Below are 25,101 nucleotides of genomic sequence, written 5' to 3' on the forward strand. Positions count from 1 at the left end.
GTAAATAACAAGATCGGAGAGCCTAGTGGTTGTGGAGAAGGGCTTCGGAGCCCATGACTGGGTCCCCACACCAGCTCCTTCTTTTAATATTCCTGGGGTGGGGGGTGGCTGCTTCCCCTATAAAATAGGGTGATAGGAATAGTGCCAACCTCAAGGAGTTGCTGTAAGAATTAAATGAGGCCAATACAAAGCCTAGTAGCAGGCATGCAGCAGTCCTAAGTGGTGGGGGATGCAGATGGAGATGCCTCGAAGGCAGCTGGGTCCAGGCCTGGGCAGGCAGTGGGGCTGGTGCCAACTCATTATTGGGCCAGAGGACTCTGGGTCCCATCGTGTTCTGGGAAATGTTGGCTGAGATCTGAATTATTAATAAAATTACTAAATTACCCAGAAGTAGTTCCTGGTCCCTTTGAGTTTTTGGAGGCAGAAGAGCCCTACAGACACTTTTAAGGCAAGAAGTGCCCTGTGGGGACCCTAAGAACCTGAGACCAAGAGGGAGAGAAGACGGAAGGACCCTCCCAAATCCGCTCAATTTGTTCCAAAGAAAGGCTCAAGGTAGGACCTTGTTATAAGGAAAGCTTTTTGGTAAAAAGTTGAACACTGAGCTGGCACGTAATTTTAAAGATGGAGAAAGTGAAGTGACTCAGAGTGGGAAAATCACTGGCTGAGGCCACCGGCAGTTCTGAGGAGCTCTGTGGCTGGGTGCGCTCTGCCTGCTCCCCGCGCTCTACCTCCCGGCCCCTGGAAACCTTTACTGGCAGGTACGACCCTTGAAGCTGAGGGTCAAACCAGCCCCTGGGTTTTCACCAGTGGTGGAGAAACAGACCCTGGGCAGTGCAGGACAGCAGTGTTTCCCTCTGGGGAGGCTAACGCCATGTCTGGGAGGGGCAGCCCCCACTCGTCTGCCTGGGCCTCACCCAGACACTGCCTTTTTTCCCCCCAGTCTCTAGAGTAGACTGTAGCCCCAGGGACCTGTCTCCCCATTCCCATCTCTACCCCTTCTTCCCACTCCCTCCTTTGGAGTCACCACAAGGCCCTGGGTGATATTTTAATTATTCCTCTAATTGCTTCCCAGAGACATAATTAGTGGGGAGCCTGAATTTCCCTGTAGATGCTCAGAGGGGAGGGGAAGGGTTTTCACCAGGAACTCAGGGGCACTGGGATCCCTGAGATTTCCCCATCTTTCTGGAGAGCAAGTGAGAGCTTTAGCCAGCAGTGAGCCACCCTGCGTGGGCCAGTGTTTCCTCCCGAGAGGCGCCCAGGCAGAGGGAGATATGGAGCCAGAGGGGCCTTGGGTCCTCACCTCTGGGCCCTATTTCCCAAGGCACTCAAGAGCGCTGAGGGTTTGAAAGTTAACACCGTAACACTAATTCTGGACTGTGGAGAAGGCAGCCTCGTGGACCCCTTAAGCATATTTCTTTATCTGGAAGATAGGGATATACAGATTCTACCTGGCTGAGCCCCAAGGTTGTACCAATAACCTGCCCCATGTAAGGTGATTCTCCAGGCCTGAATAGGGCAGAAGAGAGGGGAAGACAGAGCCTTCCCCTCCCCAAGAGAACCAAGTGCAGAGCCTGCACGCCACCATCCTGGTGGTGACAGCTCCCACACACCTCCATATCTAGGGGCTTGGGAGAACACAGCCTCCTGCATCCTAATCACAACTGGGCACACCCCCAACCCACCCCCATCAATGTGCACGCCCCACCCTGTAAGTGTGAGAAGAGCCCCATTTTACAAAGAATGAGGTACAGGGCATGTGAGTGACTAAGTGCCAAGGCCTCCAAATGCAGGTAGTTGGGACACGTGAGGCAGAGGAGCACATGAGGGCTTGTCCTTCCCAGAGGCTGCAGAGCAGTTGGGGAGGGCACGGCCCCAAGAGACACAGAGCAGCTGCCTCAGGCCCCTGTGGTCCAGCAGGGCCAGCCTCAGGACCCCATCCTGAAATAACCCTTCCCAAAAGCAGATAGAGACACCAGGCATGCTATAGGGCTTTTTTAATGTTTCCTCACTGTTTTAACAATATCATGAAAAAAATAGTTTAGAATCTCGAACTGACCTGGAAGGGTTTCAAGGGCACCTGGCGGGGGCTGTGCCCTCCCCCACCGTAGGAGCTGAGCCACTACAAACAGAAGCACCAAGGGGACACTGAATCAGGGACTAAGTTAGTGTCTCGAAATCAGGCGCTGGCAAAAAGTCAGAGGCCAGAGCCCTGGGAGGGACCCTAATTAGTTCCATCTCTCCCTCTACTGGATACAGTGGATTCAGGGAGGTGGGTCAGCCGGTTTGCAGGACAGAAAAGCAGTCAGTAGTCCCTCTACCCCTGAGCTTCTTTCTGCTCAATCCCCTCAGGTAGATTTACAGGATGCGGTGAAACTTAAATTTCAGGAAAATGACAAACAATTTTTTTGGTATAAATCTGTTCCGAATATTGCACGGGGCATATTTATATTAAAAAATGTTCTTTTACTTAAATTTCAATGCAGCATTCTGGGTTTGGTTTTGTTCTTGCTAAATCTGGCAACCCTACCCTCTGGGACCTGGCCTCTGAAGTGGGGGCGGGGCCCAAGAAAGGCAGGGGAAGTAGCCAGGACCCAGGGTGCAGGGAAGGAGAGGGGAAGGCAGGCCCAGCCAGGAGCAGCTCCCTCCACCCCCATAGGAATGAAATATTCTTTTCAAAGAAATCATTCTCTAGGACTTTCTACACTGGCCTTCTGCTGTTAATAGCCACAGGGAGGTAGGAAACCAAACATAGACACCCTCCATATAGTTCTAAATAAAGAATAAAGTTGGGAGGTGCTAATGTTGTTGAGCTGGTTTCTTTGCCAAAGGATGTCCCCTTAAAGACTTAAGTGCGACAACAGTCACTGTGAACTTCCAGGAGGAGACTTTGTATCAAGGTTTTCTAAAAGGGTTTGAGTCCCCTTCTGGGGACAGAACTATGAACACCATCCTGACATTACACTAGAAGGATTTAAACATAATAAAGAACAAACCAAGCCCTAGGGGCTGAGCAGTGACAGCCCCAGGCCTGTTCCTAGTGTCATCCTGTGAGGAGCCCTTCTTGAAAATCCAAGAAGCCTGGGGGCTTCCCTTTTTTTTTTTGTCCTGTTCTCTTCCCCTGGAAGGGGCTGCGTTTAGTGTATACACTTGGGTCGGCCTTCACCCCCACCCCAGTCCAGGTCAGCTCCACGGAGCCCTGGGCTTTCTGGTGCAAGGGCCGGGCAGTGTGACCACCCCCGTCCTTCTGCTGCACACACTCCATCAGCCATCACCACTGGTCATAGCAGAAACACTAGTAGGGAAAAGGACAGTCAGGCGTCCCCAGCCCTGGAGCCAAGGCTGCCTCTGGGCTGCACATGGCAGGAACTCAGTTTGACATCTGGCATCTGTCTGAGGCCAGGGTGCAGAAAAGGGAGGCCAAGGGAGGAAAACTGACTCCTGCCTCAAGGATACAGCCTCAGGGATGGTAGGATGTGCACGGTCAAGTTCCCTGGGTCCTCGGAGGATCCTCTGAAGGCCCTCAGGTCAGGCCGATATCCTTCCTCCCTTATCCACAAGGTCCAGGGTCCGTGGCCTGATGTACAAGGCTCTTGGCTGCCCCTGCACTATAAGGTCAAAGATCAGAGTGAGTGGGGGCAGGGAGTAGACGCAGCCAATCCCTGGAGCGGCCCCGGCCTCACACTCGGATCTCCTCTTCTTCCTCCTCCTCATCCATGAAGGAGAATTCCTTGTCTGGCTGCCTGGTGAGAGCGGCCCGAGCCCTGTCCGGGCCCCGGAAGGCAGGGCTGCGTTCCTCCAGGACGCCCGAGGTGTAGCTGGACAGGGAGCTGCTGTCCCGCGTGGTGTGGCTGCCCACACTGCGGGCTGAGCCAGGGCTGGGGGCGGCCGCCGCCCACCCCTCATCCTCCAGAGCGCGGTAGGGCAAGTCCTGGCCGGCCTTGCCTTCCTGCCTCGCCATGGGAGGGGCTGCCGAGGCAGGCAGGGGAGCCTGGGTGACAGAGCCAGGGCCCTTGCTGCCGTGGTAGCAGTCATCCTCTTCTGCAGGGTCCCACTCTTCTTTGTCCATGATGCTAAGCACATCGCCCAGCATGGAGGGCCCCAGGTCGATGTGGAAGGACATGATGGACTCTGCGTGCTTCAGCCCGTAGCTGGCCTTGGGCACGATTGGCAGATCTGTCAGGTCCCCAAAGGCCTGCTCATCGAGAAGGGGGTCGGGGGAATGGGGGCCTGTGGCCCCGTTCCGCCGGGGCACGGCCTCCCGGACACCTGCCTCCTCGTCACTGCCCTCCCCGGAGGCAGCCTTCTTCACGGGGCTGGACGATAGGCTCTTGGGTAGCTTGCTGGAGCCCTTCTCCGCAGCCTCCTTTTCGTTGAGCTGGGGCAGGGACATGGCGTTCTTGACAAAGATGGCCGAGTCCCGCAGGGAGCCCAGCATGTCCCTCTGTTCCCCATCCCCTCTTGTCACCGACTGTGACCGCTTGCTGCCCCGGAACTTCCGGGACAGGAGGCTGCGTTTGGAAGACGAGGAGGAGGCCTGTTCATCCAAGGACGCCCCGTCCAGCTCGCCAGCCTTGCTATTGAGGAAGGAGGTGTCCCCAAAGGCGTCTCCGGCCCGGCCCACATGCATGGTGTGGCGGAAGTCACCCAGAGGGGCGCTGATCATCTCGGCCGTGAGGTCCACACGGGAACGGCGTTTGGAGTGCACCGAGCTGGACACCAGCTGCTTGAGGATTGGCATCCTGCCAGATGGCTGAGGAGGAGGGTCCCCCCCAGGTAGCAGATGAGTCTGGGTTCAGATCTGAAGTCCAAGTCCAGTGGGTGGAGGGGGAAGTCACGCAAAGATCATAGGGCTGCAGGCAGAAGACAGAAAGCAAAGGGTTAACACTGGCCGTGCGCACAGCAAAAAAGCCCATCTGCCAAGGAGTTGCCATTTGAACCCCAGCTCTCCCACTGAAGTGCAATGTGAAATGGGCCAGCAATCAATTTTATAACTCTGCCTATTTTCACCTATAGGTTCTCAGAGCAGAGGAGTGATTTTGCAAATCTGGTTAGCGTTCCTGTTGGCATAGACAGACTTGTCCTGAAACTTGAAAGAGTTTTAATCTCTTTTCTAAGGGAAAATGCCTCCCCTATCCCTGCAAACCAGGATGCTGCTAGAGCAGACGGGGCCATATCTATAGACAGGTGCATATGGTCATCCCAGGGGAGAAACTGGGTCTGACTTGGTGTCTATGAACAGCCAGCCTGGAGACATGGTGGAAGTTCTTTCTGCTGTCTAACCTCCATCCCTATGGAGTTAATGGACGTCTCAGTCTGTGTCACAGTCCTCAGACAGAAAAAGGAATGGTCAGGACCGGCCCAGGGAGACGGAGATACTGCCCAGCTCTTCTGTGTACGTGACGTGGGTGGCACAGTTCTCGTTCTGAATCAGAATTGGGGTGAGGCTGCTGGGACTCACAGAACCAGCTCCCTGGCTTTCCAGTCCTTGCTGATGTCCTGTCAATGTGGATCCTGCCTGTGACATCTCCACTGCAGCACCCCAAGCTCTCTCCTCCCAGCGAAATCAAGACTGCTCAAGACTGGGAAGCTCTGTCCCAGCAGCTGTAATCATTAGGGCAGAGGGAGGCACGGGCTGGACGCTAGGTGACTTAGACTCTAGGTGACTTAAGACTCCCAGGTGATGAACCAGAAATCCAAAGACCAGCAGAAGTGGAGCCCAGGGGGGCTTGGAGGCACCATCTATGCCTCTCCTGACAAGGGCCAAGCTGAAGTTCAGTGTTGGGTCCAAAACAGCCCCTTTCTCCCCAAAGGGACTTACCCCAAATGTAGCTGGGCAGGGTAGGGGGAGACAGGTCAGGGCAGACTAGGACACCAGGTGCCTGCCTCGTACCTGGTCCTGCCAGCAGAATGCTCCCCAGGGGCACCTCAGTTCAGACTTTCCCACTGTCCAGACTGTGGATGCCCACTTGAGGCCACAGCATCCCACCTAGCCCCTAACATCAGCCTAGCAGTTATCCCTGTCTCCCCAGCTGTCTCTCTCCAGTCCACCGTTCTCTCTTAGCTACAACAAGATCCATCCAGAGGACGCCCACCCAGCAAAGGCCCCTAGACCAGTGACCAGGCCTTGCCTTTCTCCCCAACATGTCTCTTGCCCTCCTGACCCTCTGTGCTCAGCTCTACCTCCTGAGCTTCTGTGAGGGACACACCCAATGTCCTTTAGGGTTCAGCTCTCAAGAAACCTTCCTCAGCTGGGGCAGTCCTCCTGGCCACCTGCCCCCTCGTGGCACTCTGGATGTCCCCGCTCCCTGCTGGCTGGACTGTAATTTTCCCACTGGAGCGTGAGCTTCCGGAGAGTTCTCACAGATCTGCTCACCAATGAATCTGGTCCAGCGGGGCATCCCTCAGCATTTCCCCTTCTCAGCCTACAGCTCAGCTCCGGGGCTCCCTGCCTGACTGCTCTGAGTCCTGTCTCCCATTCCCTACACTCTCACTACCCTGCCAAGCTTCTGCCACCCAGTCTGATGGCTCCCGCCACCAGCAAGTGACCCCCTCCCGATGCCCAGGCAGGCACATTGCTTATCACTCAGCAAACAAACTTCCCTGGGGCGGGTGGGGGAGCCAGGTGCCAGGGCAGACCTCCCACACAGAACCAGGCAAGGACACTCCTTGCAGGCCCCAAGCTAAACCTCTACAATCAGTCATCAGTCAGCACTCCCCGCTCCCCACCAAGCCCTTAGGAAAGTCACCTTCCCCTAACCCTAACTGGAATTGTCCCTGGGGCTCCCCTTCTGTCTAACCCCATTCTCTACACAATTAGACATTGGATAGCTAGACCAGGAAGGGATACTTTTTGCAAAGGGCCAGAGTGAACAGTCTCAGCTTAGTGGCTGTAGCTTTTCACAGCTACTTGGCCTTCTTAGTATCAAAGTAGCCACAGGCAACTTGTCAAAAAGTGGACGTGGCTGTGCTCCAATAAAGCTTTATTTATAGAGAGCTTCTCGGCTGGTGAGCACACCGAGGTGCTGGGAGGGTGGGACCCTGCCTCCACCCTTTACCTTTGACTATTCCTGAGCCGTATCCTTTATAATAAACAGTAAAAGTAAACAAAATAAAATAAGCCACCCCTCCACCTTTATTTACAAAAGCAAATGATAGACCGTATTTGCCCATGGGCTATAGTTTGTGGATCCCTGAATATGGTGTGTGACCTTCTGGGCCAGCCCTGGACCTCCAGGCCAAACTTTGGGGAAAACTCTCCAGGGCTAGGAGAAAAGTAGAGTCTGCCTCCTCGGTCACACTGGGAACTGAAGGAAAATAAGCAAGATTTCAAATGAACTCTCAGTCTCAGGCACCTGCTGCTGCCAGTGCAGTGAGGGGACCGGGAAGGCCTTGTCTTCCACCTGCCTGCAACAAAGTTGTTGTGCAATCCTAGAGCAGGCGCTGACACTACTGGTACTTTGGGCTGCATGTTTTTTTCTGGGCAGGGGGGTTGTCCTGTGCACCGTAGGAGGTTCAGCAGCATCCTTAGCCTCTGCCTACCAGGTGCCAGCAGCATCCGCCCCACTGCCATGACAGCCAAAATTGTCTCAAGATACTTTCCAATGTCCCCTGGGAGGCAAAACTGCCCCATGCGGAGAACCACTGACCCACAGTGAGAACACACAGGTGAGAACAGAGCAGGTGTGACTTGCCAGGTAAGGCAACAGCAAAAAGGGAGATGGGGAGGAGGCAAGAGGGAACACAGTGACAGGGACCTCCAGAGTTGCGTAAGGGTTTCAGCATAACAGCAGGAATGCCCAGGCCGAGGAGCAACATCACACTCTGTGGTTTCCTGAACTTAAGTGCTTATTAGAAAAAAGAGAAAGGAAAACCACAGGCCCCGCTGCCCGTGCTGCACACCACTGTGGCCTCCATTGTTATTCCAAGGCTTACATGTAGTGTGATGATGCATGGGTGGGTCCTCCCTGCCCCCCAGCACATCCTACCTACCCCCCAAGCACATCTTTGTGGGTCAGAAGAGACAGTGGGAAACTTAAAATCCACACGTGGTGCTGCCACGTTCATGTACACCCACCCTAGGCCAGAAGCCCCAGGGTCTCCCCCACGGCCCCACACCCCAGAAGAGCAGGCCCCAGTCTGCCCAGTGCTGTCTGCTTCCTGTGATCACACTCTTGGGGGGCTGGCCTGTGAAAAGCCACCTTCAACATCCAGCAGCGAAGAGTCTGAGACAGCCGGGCCTCAATGTCATTGCCTGTTTGGGCCACCACCCCAGCCAGGAGGGATGGGTTTCTGGGGTCCCAGTGCTCAGAATACATAGGCCAAGCAGCAGGCTGGAGGGCCAGCAAGGGCTTGCCCAATGGGCTGCCTTAAGTCCTTGGTTTCACTGGCCTACGTGACATCGAGTCACCTGGAGCTTCTAACAGAGAACATGGAATTTCAAGGTAGGGAAGAGAGGACAGCCCTTGCTCCAGCCGGAGGCTGGGACTGCTCCTGGGGTGCTAGCAGTTTGGGAGGCTATAGTGCCCACCCCAGAAGGGGACGGTGCCACAGGGAGCTATGGGTTGGGAAGGGATGTTGCTGGGCACCATGACTCAGCTGTGGGGAAATGGCCGAAACAAGCTGCCCGACAACGGGCAGCCACTCCCCACAGCCTGCCCTGGGAGGGACACCCGCTCCCCACCCCGGAAGCCACATCCCACTTTCCTAGCAGGGCAGGAAAACAGCTCACAGCTCTCTCTGGAGCCTCGGGAGGACCAGATTCCTCTACTGTCAGCCTGCTGACCACAGACCCTGCCCTGAAGGCAGAAGTGGTGAGCCCTCCCCTGAAGGCCAGGTCCCTGGCTGGGTCTAGTCCAACCAGGCCCATAGCTCAGCCCCAGTCATGGGACTAAATTGGAAAAACTTGCCGAGACCCCTCGCCCCCCTTCCTGGCAGGACACACAAAGAGCACGGCCCTCCCAGGTCAGCCGGCCTAGCAGCCCTGAGCCTGAAGGGCAGGCTGAACCGACACACCCTGTTCTAAGTGTCCAGGCAGGGGCCAGGCCCGAGCTCCCCTAGGGCAGCCAGGCTGGCCGCTCTCTGCAGCTGCCCCATGGCTAACCCCAGTACACAGAGCACACAGCCCTCAATGCACACTACCACTTCCACCAGGCAGTGTGCCCTCCATCAGGCCTGGCCGGGTTATTCTGACCATCCATGTGACACTGGGTCTAGGCAACGTGGCTGGAGAGAAGAGGCCTTTTGGCACATGACAACTTCAGTCATGACTTGGATTGGCTGCAGGAGGCTTTGTTCATTTGCTCATCATTCATTCATTCTTTCAATGACTTTCTGCAGACCCACCAATACCAACTCCTCTAGGCCATAGAGATAAAGCAGTGAAAAGAACACATTGTTATTCCAAGGTTTACATGTAGTGTGAGCATGCATGGGTGGAGGGTGGTGGTGTGAACCTCTAAGTAAAACAGACTGTGAGGAGGGCAAGGGAAATGGGGTTATGCCAGCAGGTGTGTGTATGGGGGAGGAGGGTCTGGGGAAGGCCCTCACAGTGAGCTGACCATGAGAAGGAACCACCCATCAAAGGGCAGTCCAGGCAGAGGGAGCGGCTTGTGCAAAGACCCCGAGGTAGGAACAAGCTTATGGCATTTGAGGAACAGAATGAAACCTGCATGGCCAGGGGCCAGATCACACAGAGCTCTTCCTATAGGACTAGGTGAAGAGTCTGGATGCCACTCTGTGTGCACGAGGAGGCTGACGGCCATGTGTGAGCAGGAAAAATCTAATCTGTGCAGTTGGAGGCTCCCTGCATTGGTAGCGCAGAGGGCAGGGAGCAGGAATTCAGTCAGGGTGAGAGTTTAGGTCAGAAAGGAGGGAGACCAGTGTGCAGTTGTGGCCAAGGAGGACAGAGGGGGACACGTCAGGGCACATCTTGGATATAGAAGCCCTAGGAGTTGCTGAGGGGCCAGAGTTGCTGCTCCCAGCCCCAGGCAACCCTTTCCTTGTCCACCTGGCAGGTGAGGGGCCCCTTCTCATGGGGAGGGGCTGATGTCCTACCCCTAAGGCAGAACCTAACTCTGCCAAAGCAGGGAGGCATCCTGCCACACATGTATGTCAGCCTGGGGAGGCTGTGTGGGGAAATCAACAGAACACGGGCCACTAATCTCTGAGATCTGAGGGACCCTGGCTTTTGTCACCAAAGAAAGGTCTGATGCTTTCTGGAATGCTCACTAGCCTTGAGCTGCAAAGACAGGAAGACACAGGGAAGGTAGAAGAATGTTCTACTCAAACAGCTGATGGCAGCTACGTGAATGGGAGAGAACTGTGGCTGCATCATTGTTACACATTCCTAGAGGAATTGCCACAGGGACTGTGCTGTGATTTCTGGCCAACTGTAGTACTACCGGGAATCTTTTAGCTCCTTTACGTCCCCTGCCAGGAAGGCCTCATACAGAAAGTGACGTTGCACAAGTGTGAGGTTAAGGCTCACTGTCTTAAAATATTCTGAGCCGAGTAGCCATAACTAATAATAATTGTTTTTAAATGCCCAGAATGGGAACATCAAATATCACTATTATGACTCCTGTACCATTTACGTGTCTGTGTTAAATGTCTCCCTAAAATACCTGGGTGTGGCGGGATCATACTCCCACAGATGGAAAGACCAAATTAAAAGCCTTGCCCTAGGTCATGGATTGAAGCCAGGACTTAATTCCCACTTCGGGACTCCATTCGCCAAAACAGCAATGCAAGATCAAAAGTGTGGGAGCATTGTATGAAAATACTGAGCACGTGGGCGGCGCCTGTGGCTCAGTCGGTAAGGCACCGGCCTCATATACCGAGGGTGGCGGGTTCAAACCCGGCCCCGGCCAAACTGCAACCAAAAAATAGCCAGGCGTTGTGGCGGGCGCCTGTAGTCCCAGCTGCTCGGGAGGCTGAGGCAAGAGAATCGCTTAAGCCCGGGAGTTGGAGGTTGCTGAGAGCTGTGTGAGGCCACGGCACTCTACCGAGGGCCATAAAGTGAGACTCTTGTCTCTACAAAAAAAAGAAAAAGAAAATACTGAGCATGTAATTTACATGTGGGTGTATGCATGCAAATGTATTCTTACAGGTTATATATGTGTCAATCCGTGCATTCATTTTTAGTTTTCCTAAAACAAACAAACAAACAACAATAACAACAATAAAGGCTCGGTGCCTGTAGCTCGAGTGGCTAAGGCACCAGCCACATACTCCAGAGCTGGCGGGTTCGAATCCAGCCCGGGCCTGCCAAACAACAATGACAACTACAACCAAAAAATAGCCGGGCATTGTGGCGGGCACTCGTAGTCCCAGTTACTTGGGCGGCTGAGGCAAGAGAATCACTTAAGCCCAGGAATTGGAGGTTGCTGTTAGCTGTGACGACACAGCACTCTACCCAGGGCAACAGCTTGAGGCTCTGTCTCAAAACAACGACGACAACAACAACAAAAAAAACACTACGAGTATTAGTTCTGGTGTGTCCTTACCACATGTCAGTGGATTTTCTGACATATCCCTGAGAGTGCTACAGCACCCACGATGTCACATGACTCCCACTGAGACTGAGAGATGGGACACCCAGGAGATAATCCAACCCAGTGGCCTGGATGAGGCTGTTGGGCAAGGAGAAGCTGCTTGCCAGGGGTCACAGAGTTCAACCCAGGTGGTACTGGGGCTCGAGGGCCTTGCCTCTTGATCTAAAGACTTTTCCCAGATGACATCTGAAGTGACTTACTGCCAGACACCAGGTCAGACCTTCTGGTGTTTGTTGCAACCTTGTCCAGATTAAAAGTTGAAAAGAGCTTCCTTCTCACCCAGCAACTGGCACAAGGTGCCACCAGGCAGGGAGATAAAAGTTATAAAACCCTGATCCAAGAGCTGCTCTCAGTCAAAATGATCCCAGGGTGCGGTGGTCTTGGGGCACCTGCAACGAAGGTGAAGTGTCTTCAAATAATGGCTTTAAATCAAGTATGATTCAGTCTCAGTGCCCATAGCATAGTGGTTACGGCACCAGCCACATACCCCGAGGCTGGAGGGTTCAAACCAGGCCCGGGCCAGCTAAACAACAATGACAACTGCAACAAAAAATTAGCCGGGCATTGTGGCAGGCGCCTGTAGTCCCAGCTATTTGGGAAGCTGAGGCAAGAGAACTGCTTAAGCCCAAGAGTTGGACATTGCTGTGAGCTGTGACTCCACAGCACTCTACTAAGGGCAACATAGTGAGACTCTGTCTCAAAAACAAACAAAAAATACTAGTATGATTCAGCAACCTCCACGTGAAGAAACCCAGCCCTATTAGAACTATTTCAGAGGAGGGAAAAAGTCACACAGGTATTTGGTGAAACCTTACTTACAATAGCAAAAGACTCGAAACAACCTCCCGTCCAATGGTAAAGGAAGGTCTAGAAAGCTGGGAGCCATTAACTCAGTGCAGTCACGAAAGACGGGAATGAAGGCCACGCGGCCACGTGGAAGGCTGTTTCCCAAACGGCAGTGAGTGGAAGGGCACAAAAAGGGCAGGACCATACACTTGCTCACACACAGTGGTTGCAACACTACACAGGCATTCGTGAATAAAGACACAAAGGGCAAGCAGAGCAGTGAAGTTTTGTTTGCCTGGAGAGGAAAACAGGCTGCTTCTTTAAAAAAGTTGCCTTTAATGTGGTAATGCCCTTTTAATTAAAAATAAAAAAATCCCAAAGCATCAAAGGTTGAAGGAAAAGGTATTAATTTCAAAACTATCTAGTTCTCGGGACTCAGCGGCCGAAGCCCAGGACAAGGCCCCAGCCAGGGGTCTCCATGCACCCCGCAGCGCTCTTGCGTCTGAACATCGACTGATGTCTGCCTTACTTTCTCTTCCTCCTCCCAAGTCCCCCCAGAGCCAGGCCTGTTTCGTAGGTCTGCATTTTATTCTAAGTTGTCTGTAACAACCTGATGTCCAAGGAAATGGGGAGATAAGAACCCCCCACCTCCAAAAATAAATAAATAAAAAAGAACTCACTCCCCAGCAGCTGCTTCCTGACGCTGGAGCCGCCTCCGCTGAGTAGATGAGAGACAACAGTCACTCCCACCCCACCGGAGGCTGGCCTCTCTCCAGTGACACTTAAGCTCTGAGCTGAAGGCCAGCCTCCTACCGGACAGCGGGATCCCAGCAGACACATCCTGGGCAGGTGCAGGTTTAGCTGCTGCTGCACCTGTGGCCCCAGCTCGGTGAGACTGGTCAGTGTGAGGGAGCAGAGGAAAGCAAGAGGGGGTGGGTGAGGATCGTACCCGGCCACCTGCCAACCCCCAAACTGTGTGCAGAATTAGCATTACCACCAACAGTTCCCACTCACTGGGTGTCTGCCACATGCCAGACATTGTGCCTGGGACAACGCAAACTTGTGTCCTTGAACCTCAAAGCAACCCTGCAAGGAAGGTCCCATGATTTCCCCCTTTTTAATCTGCCCTTCTGGTCTGTAAGGCCCCCAATTCAAAGCAAGGAAACCTGAGGCTCGGGTGGAGGGAATGCTGCTCCACATTCTCACAGCTTCCAAACATTTGGGGATTTGAGCCCACCGCTGGCAGACCTGCACATGGAGAGACAGGCTAGGAGGGGCTGGGGGACCCATTTATCTAAGACTCTTGAGGGTGGCGCCTGTGGCTCACTGAGTAGGGTGCTGGCCCCATATACCGAGGGTGGTGGGTTCAAACCCAGCCCTGGCCAAATTGCAACCAAAAAATAGCCGGGCGTTGTGGCGGGCGCCTGTAGTCCCAGCTACTTGGGAGGCTGAGGTAAGAGAATTGCCTAAACCCAGGAGTTGGAGGTTGCTGTGAGCTGTGATGCCATAGCACTCTACCGAGGGTGATAAAGTGAAACTGTCTCTTAAAAAAAAAAAAAAAAAGACTCTTGGAACTGAGACTCAGGGTATCGCCCCCACATCAGAGATCTGCCCCCAGGGATGGCTGTATGTGAAGCCTCTTCAAAAGTGAGTCCTCTCAAGGAGGCCCCTATTCCTACTTCTGCCCTTGGGATCCTCCCAGGGTTCTGATTCCCTGGGAGGTGTGGGGGCTGGGGGAGACAGACCACTCTAAAGCAGAAGCCAGGGCTCCTTCGGCGTAGTTGGGAGTAGACAGCACAGAGACATTCTTACGCCCGCTCTGCACCAATCTTCATCTTGTCTTCTTTGGTTGTTTCAGCTCCTGATGGGGAAGACCAGAACCCTGACCCAACACCGCTCTGAAACCTCCAGGCTGGGTGCCCTGAGTGCACTCTACCCTCACTGCCTGACTGCCCACACAGCTCAGGCTTGTAGACTCAAAAGGGCCACTGCCCGGCCACATTGGAGCAGGTTCCCTTTCCTAGAGAAAAGAAGCATCTTCTGCTTTCACGGCCCCACCCTGGAAGGAAAGGAAAGAGGCAAAGTCCCAGATTTTACTGCATGTTCCCCGCAGCTGCAAGCAGGGAGGCTGGGGAGGTTGATGAATCAGCCAGAGCGGGGCTCACAGGGTGAACTGGACGAGGAAGAAAGTACCGCTCATGCCAGAGCTCCTCAGCTACTTCCACTTTCCGATGCCTCCCTATGACTTATTCAGTGACTTACGCCGACACCGGCAGCCACTCGCCTCACATGGCCACTGAGCACTTGAAATGTAGTCAGTCCTAATGCAGAAGTGCCCGAGGATAAAACACACACTGGATTTCAGAGACTTATTATGAAAAAGAATGTATTTTTAATACATGAATGAGATTAACCTTATTACTATTTTTATATTTTATATTGATATTAATGTTAATATACTTTAGTTCAAATATAGTGGGTTAAATAAAATGCTTGATGCATTTATTTCCTTTTATTTTTTAAAATGTAGCTGTTAAAATTGTCAATTATACCCCGTCTCTACTAAAACAGGTGCCCATAGTCCCAGCTACTCAGGAGGCTGAGGCAAGAGGATCACTTGAGCCCAAGAGCTTGAAGTTGCTGTGAGCTGTGATGCCACGGCACGGTACCCAGGGCAATGGACTGAGACTATCTCAAAAAAAAAAAAAAAAAAAAAAAAGTCAATCATGTACAGGACTTGTGTGAGACTTCTATCAGCACTGATTTAGACATTTTTCCCTTATTACGCCAGCAGCACTTTCCATTATCAATGGGGGAATAAAGTCAACCATTCGCATCTGGACCACAATATTTATGTGTTAACAAATTATACTACATTATTTTAAATTGAGTCTTAATATCTAATTTTCACATCCAGTCAGCCACCCACAAATGCGACGTTCGAAACTCGTACAACTATCCTTTCAGTGAAACAGACCCCTATCTTTAACTATTTCCGGAGGATATGTTCTTAAAAATGAGTAAAATTACTTTGCTTCCTTATTGTTAATTTGTTCTTTGCAGGTTATGCCAAGTTATAGTTCCACCAATATAGGATGTTGTCCCACACCAAGGGCTACATTTTCTTTTACTGAACTTGAAAACAACACTCTTCTCCATCACCTTGAAACTTGCAATTTGCATCCCTTTTGATTACTAATGGGTGTAGTTTTTAAAAATGTGTTATTGGCCTCCGAACCCTTTTATCCATTTTCCTGCCTCGGGGTTGAGGGGCAAGGGCTTGTCTTTTCCAGTGGATTTGAGGGACTTCCTTAAATGTTAAAGCTGCTTAAATCTTTGACAGTCATATTTTGCAAACATTTCTGCAAATTTATCATATGCTTGTTTACATTATGGTGATTTTATTGTTTGCTTTCCCATAGAGTGCTTGTTAATTCCTACATCATCTAATCTGTTCATAGTTTCTGGCTTTTATATCATGAAGCAAAGACCTTCCTGACCCCCAGGTTTGGGGTGGGGGGATAAAACAGGAGGAAATAACAGCAAACTAGAGATGTCTGTGACTTATAAAACTGTGGGTCACTTAAAATAGAAAAAAGTACATAGTCATTTTAGTTACTGATTCTTTATAAAATTAATTTCATTTTAAAATATGAACAAAGCAACAAATTCTACCTTTATTATATATTGAATTCTTTATGATAGCACCCAGCCATGGGCCTATTTTCAGACTTCCTTTCCTGTTCATTGATTTTTCTTTTTTTTTTTTGGAAACAGTCTCAACTATGTCATCCTTGGTGGAGTGCCGTGGCGTCACAGCTCATAGCAACCTCAAACTCTTGGGCTCAAGGGATTCTCTTGCCTCAGGCTCCTAAGTAGCTCGGACTGCAGGCGCCCGCCACAACACCCGGCTATTTTTTTTGTTGCAGTTGTCATTGTTGTTTTAGCTGGCCCGGGCTGGGTTTGAACCCACCAGCCTCAGTGTAGGTACCCAGTGCCCTACCCACTGAGCTATGGGCGCCGCCATTGATTTCTGTTAATTTCTAAAGCAAGTCTATACTGTCACTATGTATAATATGAGTACCATCTTAACTTTTTTCCCTAAAATGTTCTTGGGCTTTTCTAATCTAATCTAGTCTTCCGGATGGACTTTAGAACATTTTATTAAGTTACAAAAGAAATCCTGATGGATTACACTGAAATGGAAAGAAAATAATAAATTACTCCAGGAAAAATTAACCATCCCAATATTAAGTCTTCATATCCATGTATTCAAGTCTTACAGACATTCTCCATTAAATTTTGTGGTTTTTTTCTAAGTCTTACCCATTTCTTGTCATGTGTATTCTGGATTATTTTATGGCTTCTTGTCATTGCAAATGCATTTTGAATACTTATATTTACATTTACACACTTACATTTTCTGACTGGTTATAGCTGGTATATGGGAAAGTTACCTTTTCCCCTCTGATGCATTTAATGGCCACCTCACTAAAACTTAACACTGCCTTGCATGCTCTAATCAACTTTAAGATTGAATCTTTGGGGCTCTGCAAATAGACAAGCTCGTCATCTGCAACTAATAATAATTTGGGGCTGGGAGTAAGTGGCTCGCAACTGTAATCCCAGCACTATGGAAGGCTAAAATCGGAGGACTGCTTGAACCCAGGAGTTCAAGATCAGCCCGAGGAACACAGAGAAACCCTGTCTTTAAAAAAAAAAAAAGGGGGGGGGGGAATAAAAAGAAAAAGGAAAAAAGTGGAATGTGCCTACAGTCCTGGTACTCCGGGAGGCCAAGGCAGGAAGATCACTTGAGCCCAGGGGTTCAAGGCTGTGGTGAACTGTGATCATGCCACTGTACTCCAGCCTGTGCGACAGAGCAAGATCCTACCACAAAGAAAGAAAAACTGATGCCGGAGGTGGCGGGTTCAAACCCAGCCCCGGCCAAAAAACCAAAAAAAAAAAAAAAAAAAAAAAAAGAAAGAAAAACTGCTTCCTTCATTCCTTATTTTTATCTTGTTACATTTGCTACAATTGCCAATATAATGTTCAACAATACTATTTACAGTGATATTTTATGCCTCAGTCATCTGCTCCAGTAGCCACTAGCCACATAGGGCTACGAGGCTTAAAACGTGGCCAATATGGCTAAGAAATGATATTTTTTAACTTACTTAATTTTAACTATTTTACCTTTAAAAATTGATGTTTGATTCAGTTACTGGAAAAGTACGTTTGAAACAACTTGAATACATCAATCTACTTTTCAACTGTCAATTTCATGCATTCCAAATGCTGATTTAGTATCTATGAAATTTAGCATTGAAGCTGAAATGTGCTACAGCTGTAAAATACACACAGATTTGGATATCTTCATAAAAAAAGCATAAGATATAAAAACCTAGACAAATATAAAGAGACAAAATGAAAAAAGAAGAAAACTCAAAACAATAAAACATGAAACAAAAAAGCAGGAAAAAATGAAATAAATGATAATATTTTAATGAACAAGGTTAAAGTACAGTATATTACTAAGATTGATTTCCTCTTTCTTTAGTTTTTAGAATGTAAGGAGCATTATAGTCCTACTGACAGCACTGTCCAAGCATTACGCTGCTAGCCCATCCCGCTCACCATGGTGATTGGAATATCATCCAGATACTCTCCATCATCTTAAGGAATTCATAATTCTTACATTTTATAGGAAAATGATGCCAATAACTCAGCCAGACTGAGCTATGGAAAAATACATCATGGCTCGAATACTTTACCCTTTAGTTGCTGGAAAATACAGGAGGAGTCCAGTCCAGTGTAAGCAGTGCCTTGTAATCAAGGCATTCTGGAATAACGCCTTCCAATGTGACTCTTGACCAATACCAAGACTGTCTGCTGAGGAACCCACTCCGGGAAGTGTTATCCCAGAACTCTCCCAGCCTGAGGGGATGGACCCTCCCTGGACCGGCAGTAACTATTCCCGGGCTATTTAATAGGTTGTAGAGAAGTCTGAGAAAGAAGGTAGGATTTATAGTACCAGGCGCTGTGCTGGATGCTTTCTTTTGATTAAACTTCTTTTAAGAAATGTCCTAGGGCGGCGCTTGTGGCTCGAGGAGTAGAGTGCCGGTCCCATATGCCGGAGGTGGCGGGTTCAAACCCAGCCCCGGCCAAAAACCACAAAAAAAAAAAAGAAATGTCCTAGGCATTTGAAAGACTTTATTCTTGTATTCTTCCTCACACATCCTCACCCTCCATCTTGCAGATAAGAGAACTGAGGCTTACAGAGATAAATGACTCACTCAAGTCACACAGTTGGTAAGGACAGAGCTAATGACCCAGATGTGCTTGATTCTGAACTCTGGGCTTTTTTTTTTTTTTTTAATGTTTTTTTGTTGTTGTTTTTTTCCTGTTTATTTATTTATTTTTTTTGTAGAGACAGAGTCTCACTGTACTGCCCTCGGGTAGAGTGCCGTGGCGTCACACGGCTCACAGCAACCTCTAACTCTTGGGCTTACGAGATTCTCCTGCCTCGGCCTCCCGAGCAGCTGGGACTATAGGCGCCCGCCACAACGCCCGGCTATTTTTTTGTTGCAGTTTGGCCGGGGCTGGGTTTGAACCCGCCACCCTCGGCATATGGGGCCGGCGCCCTACTCACTGAGCCACAGGCGCCGCCCAGTGAACTCTGGGCTTTTAACACTGCCCTGTAAGCAACATCAGGGGAGGGTCATAGTGTCACTGTGGCTCAGGCCTAGGAGATGTGACGAAGGTTATGGATGCTTAGACACCCACAGGACACACAGTTTTGCATAAAATTTCAGGTTCACACCTCCCAGTCTGGGCACCCCATTCCCTACTAACCCATGAAAAAGTACGGATCAATCCTAAGAAACGTAGACCTGAGGACCCCACTCCCAGAGGTCCATCCTGTTGGGAACTGCTGCGCCTCGTGGGCTGGAATCAGCCACTCTCTGCCTGCCTCCCCCAGTTTGCTGCCACATCTACCTTCGTCCTTAGCCCAGGACCAGATGTTTCAAGCCCAGGGAAGGAAGTCAGCAGGAGGATGAAGGAGAAAGCATCGCCTCCTACCTGGGTTTAGAACAGCCCCCAGAAAAGAAAAGGAGCCAAGGCCTGGGAGTGACCGCAAGTGGACAACTGAGGGGTCAAGACGGTGTGGAGCCGGTGACTCAAGGATGTCCGGCAACTTCACTTGTTTACAGGGTCCTTCCTGGAAATGCACACGTCCCACAGCCTGCCACCTGACGTGAGTCAGCGTCCACCCGCTGGGAGAGGAGACCCGGGAGAGGCAGGAAGGGTGCCTGGTGCCCTCCCACCACTACCCAATGCCCCTGTGCCAGGCAGACCTCCCTCCTCTGGAAATGGCCCCTCAGTTTTTGCCTGGATCTCAGGAGGAAGAAGCGGGGCTGGAAATCAGATCTGCCAGGCCTGGTTTGGTTTCACTTCACTTCTCCCAAGAGTCAAGTGATCAGCTGAGGAGTGGAGAGTTCAAGAACACTCTGGAGGGTGGGGGTCTCTAGAAGGAGACCTGTGGATCTGGACTCACTCCAAAGCAGGCAGGCAAGTGTCCCATCTTGGCCCTGCCGGAACTTGGGAGCAAAGGGCCAGACCCCAGGTGACCAGTCATGTGCGCGTCAGTCCCCGCCTCAGCTTTCAAAGTGATTGATAACATCGAGCACCTCTCAGCCATTACTACAGGATTAAATAAACTAACACACAGAAAGCATTCAGCACAGTGCCGTGCTAGGGGTGGGCACTCTTACCTGTGTGCTGTGAAAATGATGCTGCAATGTGCTCTCAGCCAATGCCCTGTGTTTTAGAGAGGCTGGGGGGTGGGGTGGAGTTCTGGCAAACCCAGGGACACTTGGGCCACTGCCACTCCTCTAAATTCAAAAAGAACACACCTCCGAGGCTGCCTAATACAAAAGACTCCACAGTGAGCCATGGCCTGAACCTTTTCTCAAAGTCATGGGGGTCCCTAGCATTACCTATGACAGGGGAAAGGGTCCTCTAGCTGCCTAAGCCCACACATGTATTCTGCCTGCCCTCTGGAGTTCCCATCAGCAGCAGGGTTGGGCAACTCTCAGACTTGGTTTCTTTCCTGATATGACTTCCCTCCTCCCTTCTTCACCTTTTAACCTTTAATGGCCCAGGACAGAGGAGCCTGGTTTCTCTCTAACAAGACTTAAGCTCTTTCCGATTTCAGTTGAATAGTGTGGGGAGGAGGTAGGTAAAGAGAAACTCCCCCATTCCTCCCTAGGATAAGGATAAAAGATAACCCAGGAATTTGCAGACCCCTGGGTGCTACTAGCAACACATAATGCAAAGAAAACTTCAACAAGACAAAAAAAACCAATAAAATACAACTTGCTCCTTTGGACCAAAGCAGATGCTCATTAGAGGTGCCCACATATTGTCCTGCACCCTCGGTTCTTCTTGGGCTCTCCCAGGCCTTCTACCAATTGATCAGGAGTGGGAGGGGCAGGGGCAACATTCTAGGCAAAGGAAAAGGGAGACCCAAGTAGGTAGGAGCTCCTACTTGAGGGTAGGAACTTGTAGGGCAGAGAGCCTGGAACACAGAATCTGGCCTCACTGTCACATTTGGAAAGATCTAAAGCTGAGGTCTCCAGACCAAGTGCACTGTACTGTAAACACTTCATGGGCACAGGCAAAAGGAAAAGCTAGAGACTCACTCAGGAAGGCTAGAGGCTGCCCCAGCTGGCCTCCTCTGCTACCCAGATAGCCAAGGCAGAAGATGGTAGCCAGAGAAGATGGTGGCTAGCTGCGACCAAGCACAGATGCCCAGGGATTTTCTCAGATGTATTCAGCTCCACACCAGGTGTGCAGATCACTCAGGAACACACCCCAGACTGCCCTCACCTGAGCCTCCCCAAAAGGGAGACCCATTCTCAACTTGGTGGAGAACACCAGTTCCCCTGCTCCTGGCAAAGGATGCCAGCGTTGCCACCTTGGCATGGAGCCCAGAGTTACAAGCTGGCAGTGCCTAGGGGGGGACTCCAATGTACGTTAGTTGGAAGGAAGCCCAGGCTCCTCAAGGAGGCATATTTTAAGCTTCAACTTCAGGGGAACAGTGATGGGAATATAGGAAACTAATGGCTAGCCTTTCTTCACATACACCACAAGCAAACAGGGTTGTGTCCAGGCCTCCTGAGGCCCCCTCTGCACTACCATCCGATTCCCTGCCCACATGGGCTTAGCCTGCCCAGAGCACCCTTGAACTACTGGCTGGAGTTGGCCTTTCAGATACTCTTCCAGACAGCCCCTCAAAGTGTCCCCTGACTGGGGAATTTGATTCTTTTCCCCAAGGTCTAGGAAAGGCCTCCAGTACCTAAGTCAGAAGACTAAGCACAGGTCAGCTCTCTCAGCTTCCAGGGCGGGATTGCTCAACCCTCTTCCTCCGCCCCCAAGCCTTATCTCTGGCATCAACCCAGATTCCCGTTCTTTCAAAGGACAGACTCCTCCTCCCTCCCTCTCCACCCTTGCAGGGACAAGCTCCTCTGAGTCTGTGGAACAAGAAGGTCCAGCCAGAGAAGTCTAGAGCTGCTTCCCAGAGCAATCCCAGTCACACTGGCTTCTGACACCTCCACTTCCAACCCAATCCAAAGGTGGGAGGGGGAGAGACTGAAAGGGCATAGCCCGTCCTGGCCACAGAAATCAATCAACCACTTCTAAGGTGGGAGAGGTTCGAATCTCTGAACCAGAGCCAACTCAGGCCCATCTGGAAGAGCTCCTGACTTGTCAGGAAGGGTCTCAGTTTCCTCTCCTGGGTCAACATTTGCCTACCCCTTCCCACCCTCCTGATTTACAGATAAGCCCCCCACCCTTTGCTTATGACTACCTGGTCTCAGTCCAGAGGCCCCTGACTCGGGTTCCAGAGGCACCAGGGTGGAAGTATGCTGGGTACACACTTGGGAGCGCGACACGCATCCGTGGGGGGTGGGGGGTGGGGGAGTGGCATGAGCAAGAGACAAATAAGGGGAAAAGAAGGGTTAAGAGAGAAAAAGGCAGAACCACCAGAACATGGAAGAAATGCTCCAAGTACACAGCATAACCCAAGCTATCAGTCCTCGAACTCAGGGGGCTACAGGTAGGGCTGAGACTCACCCCAGGATTGCCATAGGCTCACAGTATCACACTGGCTCCTCCTAGTCCCTGCAGGCACCACCAGGATCCCTCAGAAGACCGGGAACCCCAGTGGTGACCTCCTGAGGTTTACTGAGCCCCCTCTTGTGGGAAGGAGCAGCTGTCCTCAAGCAGTGGAGGGACCAAGTCCAAGTTCAGAGGAGATAAACCACCACACTAATCAGTCAGTCACATGGGTAGCTCACAGGGACACTTGATGAGAGCAGGGGACACACAGGAACTACCACTCTCAGCAGGGTCCCAGCTGCACGGCAGGGATGGAGCCTCACCACATCCCCTTGGATGCCCCACTACTCCAGGGGAGCCCTGGGGCCGCCTGAGGCCTGGCTCAGTTCCAGCCTACTCTCCAGTTCTGGGAGGAACCCACAGCTCAGCTCTCTTCCTTTGTGCCCTGTTCTTTGTTCTCTTAAAATTCAGTCCATCCTGCTGGTGGTCCCTCCTCCAAACCAGCCTCAGAAAGGGGCGGGGGCTGCTGGGAGTTATTAGAAACCCAGACTGAGCAGAGAAGTTGCAAGCAGGGGGCCCCTGTAACGGGCCCTTATTGTTTACACTCCCTGGACCAGCAGAGCTTTCTCTGGTCCAGATGGCCGCTGAGGGTGAGTGGAGAGAGACTCTTCCTCCAGCATCCAACCCCTCCAGGGAGGGCAGGAACCCTCACAGCAGAGGGCCTCTCCAGGACTCTACACTGATTCAGCTGCTCAGCTACCTGGGCCAAGGGGCGTTGGACTCAGCGAGGGATGTGGGAGCGAGTCGGACTGCAAGGGGTGGGGATAACGGAGGGGGAGAAGTTCGAGAAACAAGAAAAGAAAAAGCACTGTATTTCCCCTCCATTCTCCCAGGGAGAAAAGGAAAACTTCCAAAGCCCCGGCCACAGTCATCGAGCAAACACAAGGAAACTGGTTTGAGTTAGAAGAGAACACCCCTCCCCCCAACCTCTCTGGGTCTCTCCCCCCACACACACACACTCTGTCCTCTCCCAGGAAGCCGGCCCAGCTCCAGCCCTCCCGCCCGGGCTCCCAGTTCCCTCCCGGCTCTCCGGTCTCCGGGCTGGGGCACTCACCAGCAGCGGCGCGGCTCCCGCGCAGGCGGGACAGCTCCTGGGGGACGTGCCAGGGGCAGGGGGCACTTTTGTATCCCCGGTTGGGGGCGCTCCAGGGAGGGGGCGGAGCCAGCGACAGCCGATTCTAGCTCAACCGCCCGGGGCGAGTGATTAAATCATTAACCGACCGCTCCCCGCTCCAGGCGCGCGGCCCCGCGCGAGGCCGGCTCCCCGATTCCCCGGCTCCGAAGGGGCGGCCAGGTCGGTTGGGCCCCACCCCGCCGGGAGGCGTCTGGGCCTCTCTCGGCCGCGGCCTCCAGATCTTCCGAGGTGGCAGGCGGGGCAGGAGCCTGGCGGGGGAGGGAAGGGCTCGCGAGGGGGTGGGATTGGTTCCTTCGTCCATTCCCATCCAGGCAGCTCCTTCCCTCCTTCTCCTGGCCTGGTGACACTGGGTGGCGTGCGCTGCAGTGTGTGTACGAGAGCGAAAGCGTTTGTACACGCCTCCGCCACTAGAGGCAAATAATTCGGTTCTTATCCACCGAGAACTCTTTGCGCATACACGCCCCCTCGGGGAGACCCGGCCGGCCGCGCGCCGCGGATGGTAGCGCTCCCACCCACACCCACGCACGACTCGTTCCTGGGCAGGGGGGTGGCCCTCTGCAACCTGACCCCTTCCCTACCTCAGCGGCGCCCTTAGCCAGGCCCGCGAGTCCCACTCTGGAGAGAAGAAATCCAGTCCCGGCGACCCTGTGTCCGGCTCTCTGCCACCCTCCCCTCCCTAAAACCGGCTCTGCTGGGATACAGGGTGAGCGGCGCCCGGTCCCAGGCACCCAAACCGCCTCCACGCGCCCTGGCCACAGTCCTGCCGCCCCGGGGAGGGCGCCGTGGACCGGAGGGTCTCCCTGCGCCTTCCTCCCCGCAGCCCAGGTTTTTGCAATCCTCTTCGCCCCGTATGGGGGCTTGAGCCCCCCAGGACGAGCCCACCCAGGCCTCGCCAGCAGGTTGTCATGTCTAGAAGCGGGTGCCCGTCACCTACCTCGGTCCCCAGAGACCCAAGCGCCGAACTGGAGTGGTTGCTTCCCCCCTTTCGGTAGGCTCCGCTCGGCGGCAGGGCGGGCGGCCCATCTCAGCGCCGGCGTTTGTCTCGCTCCGGCGCTGGGGCTTTCAGGGCTGGCAGCCTCCGGGACACTCCCCTCCCAGGCTCCGCCCGCGCCCGCCCCCCGCCTCCTGCGCTCGCCGTCACTGCGCCACCGCAGCCAATGGCCGCCGGCAGCCTTATCCCGGCCGCTGGTCCTGCAGTGTTCAAATCTGAAAGCCGGAAACTCTCCGAGTTTCTCGTGGGGCGGCAGCTTCCGCAGACCCCACTGCCCCAGCCAGAGCTCCAGCCGCGAACCCCTTCTGAACCCCTCCAGGGACAGGGCCGCGCCTCGCTCTGGTCTCTTAAGGCTCTTTCCCATTCCGCGTAATGACACGAAAAAGATAACGACAGCCCTGGTGGCGTTTCTCGTTCTTGCTCCCTCCCAGATCTGCTAATCACCTCCAGGCCCCAGT

At 52.5% G+C, this 25,101-nt stretch overlaps 1 protein-coding gene across 2 annotated transcripts; it reads right to left on the reverse strand.

Moving 5' to 3' along the window:
- Nucleotides 1–1,933: 1,933 nt before the first annotated feature.
- On the reverse strand, nt 1,934–24,732 carry CDC42EP4 (CDC42 effector protein 4). 2 transcript variants are annotated; one of them, XM_053568348.1, is made up of 2 exons: nt 24,587–24,732; nt 1,934–4,850 (listed from the first exon to the last, which is right to left on the reverse strand). In XM_053568348.1, exon 2 carries the CDS (start codon nt 4,736–4,738, stop codon nt 3,677–3,679), a length of 1,062 nt encoding a protein of 353 aa, XP_053424323.1. In that variant the 5' UTR covers nt 4,739–4,850; nt 24,587–24,732; the 3' UTR covers nt 1,934–3,676. The 2 variants fall into 2 exon arrangements, with proteins under 2 accessions (XP_053424323.1, XP_053424324.1); XM_053568349.1 differs by lacking the exon at nt 24,587–24,732 and adding an exon at nt 23,572–24,116.
- Between the last annotated feature and the right edge of the window lie 369 nt (nt 24,733–25,101).

The sequence above is a fragment of the Nycticebus coucang genome, chromosome 18, assembly GCF_027406575.1.
Source record: "Nycticebus coucang isolate mNycCou1 chromosome 18, mNycCou1.pri, whole genome shotgun sequence".
In the NCBI taxonomy this organism is placed as follows: Eukaryota; Metazoa; Chordata; class Mammalia; order Primates; family Lorisidae; genus Nycticebus; species Nycticebus coucang.

Coding starts and splice junctions, on each gene's coding strand:
- CDC42EP4 (XM_053568348.1), bottom strand. CDS start 4,738: ATGCCAATCCTCAAGCAGCTGGTGTCCAGCTCGGTGCACTCCAAACGC.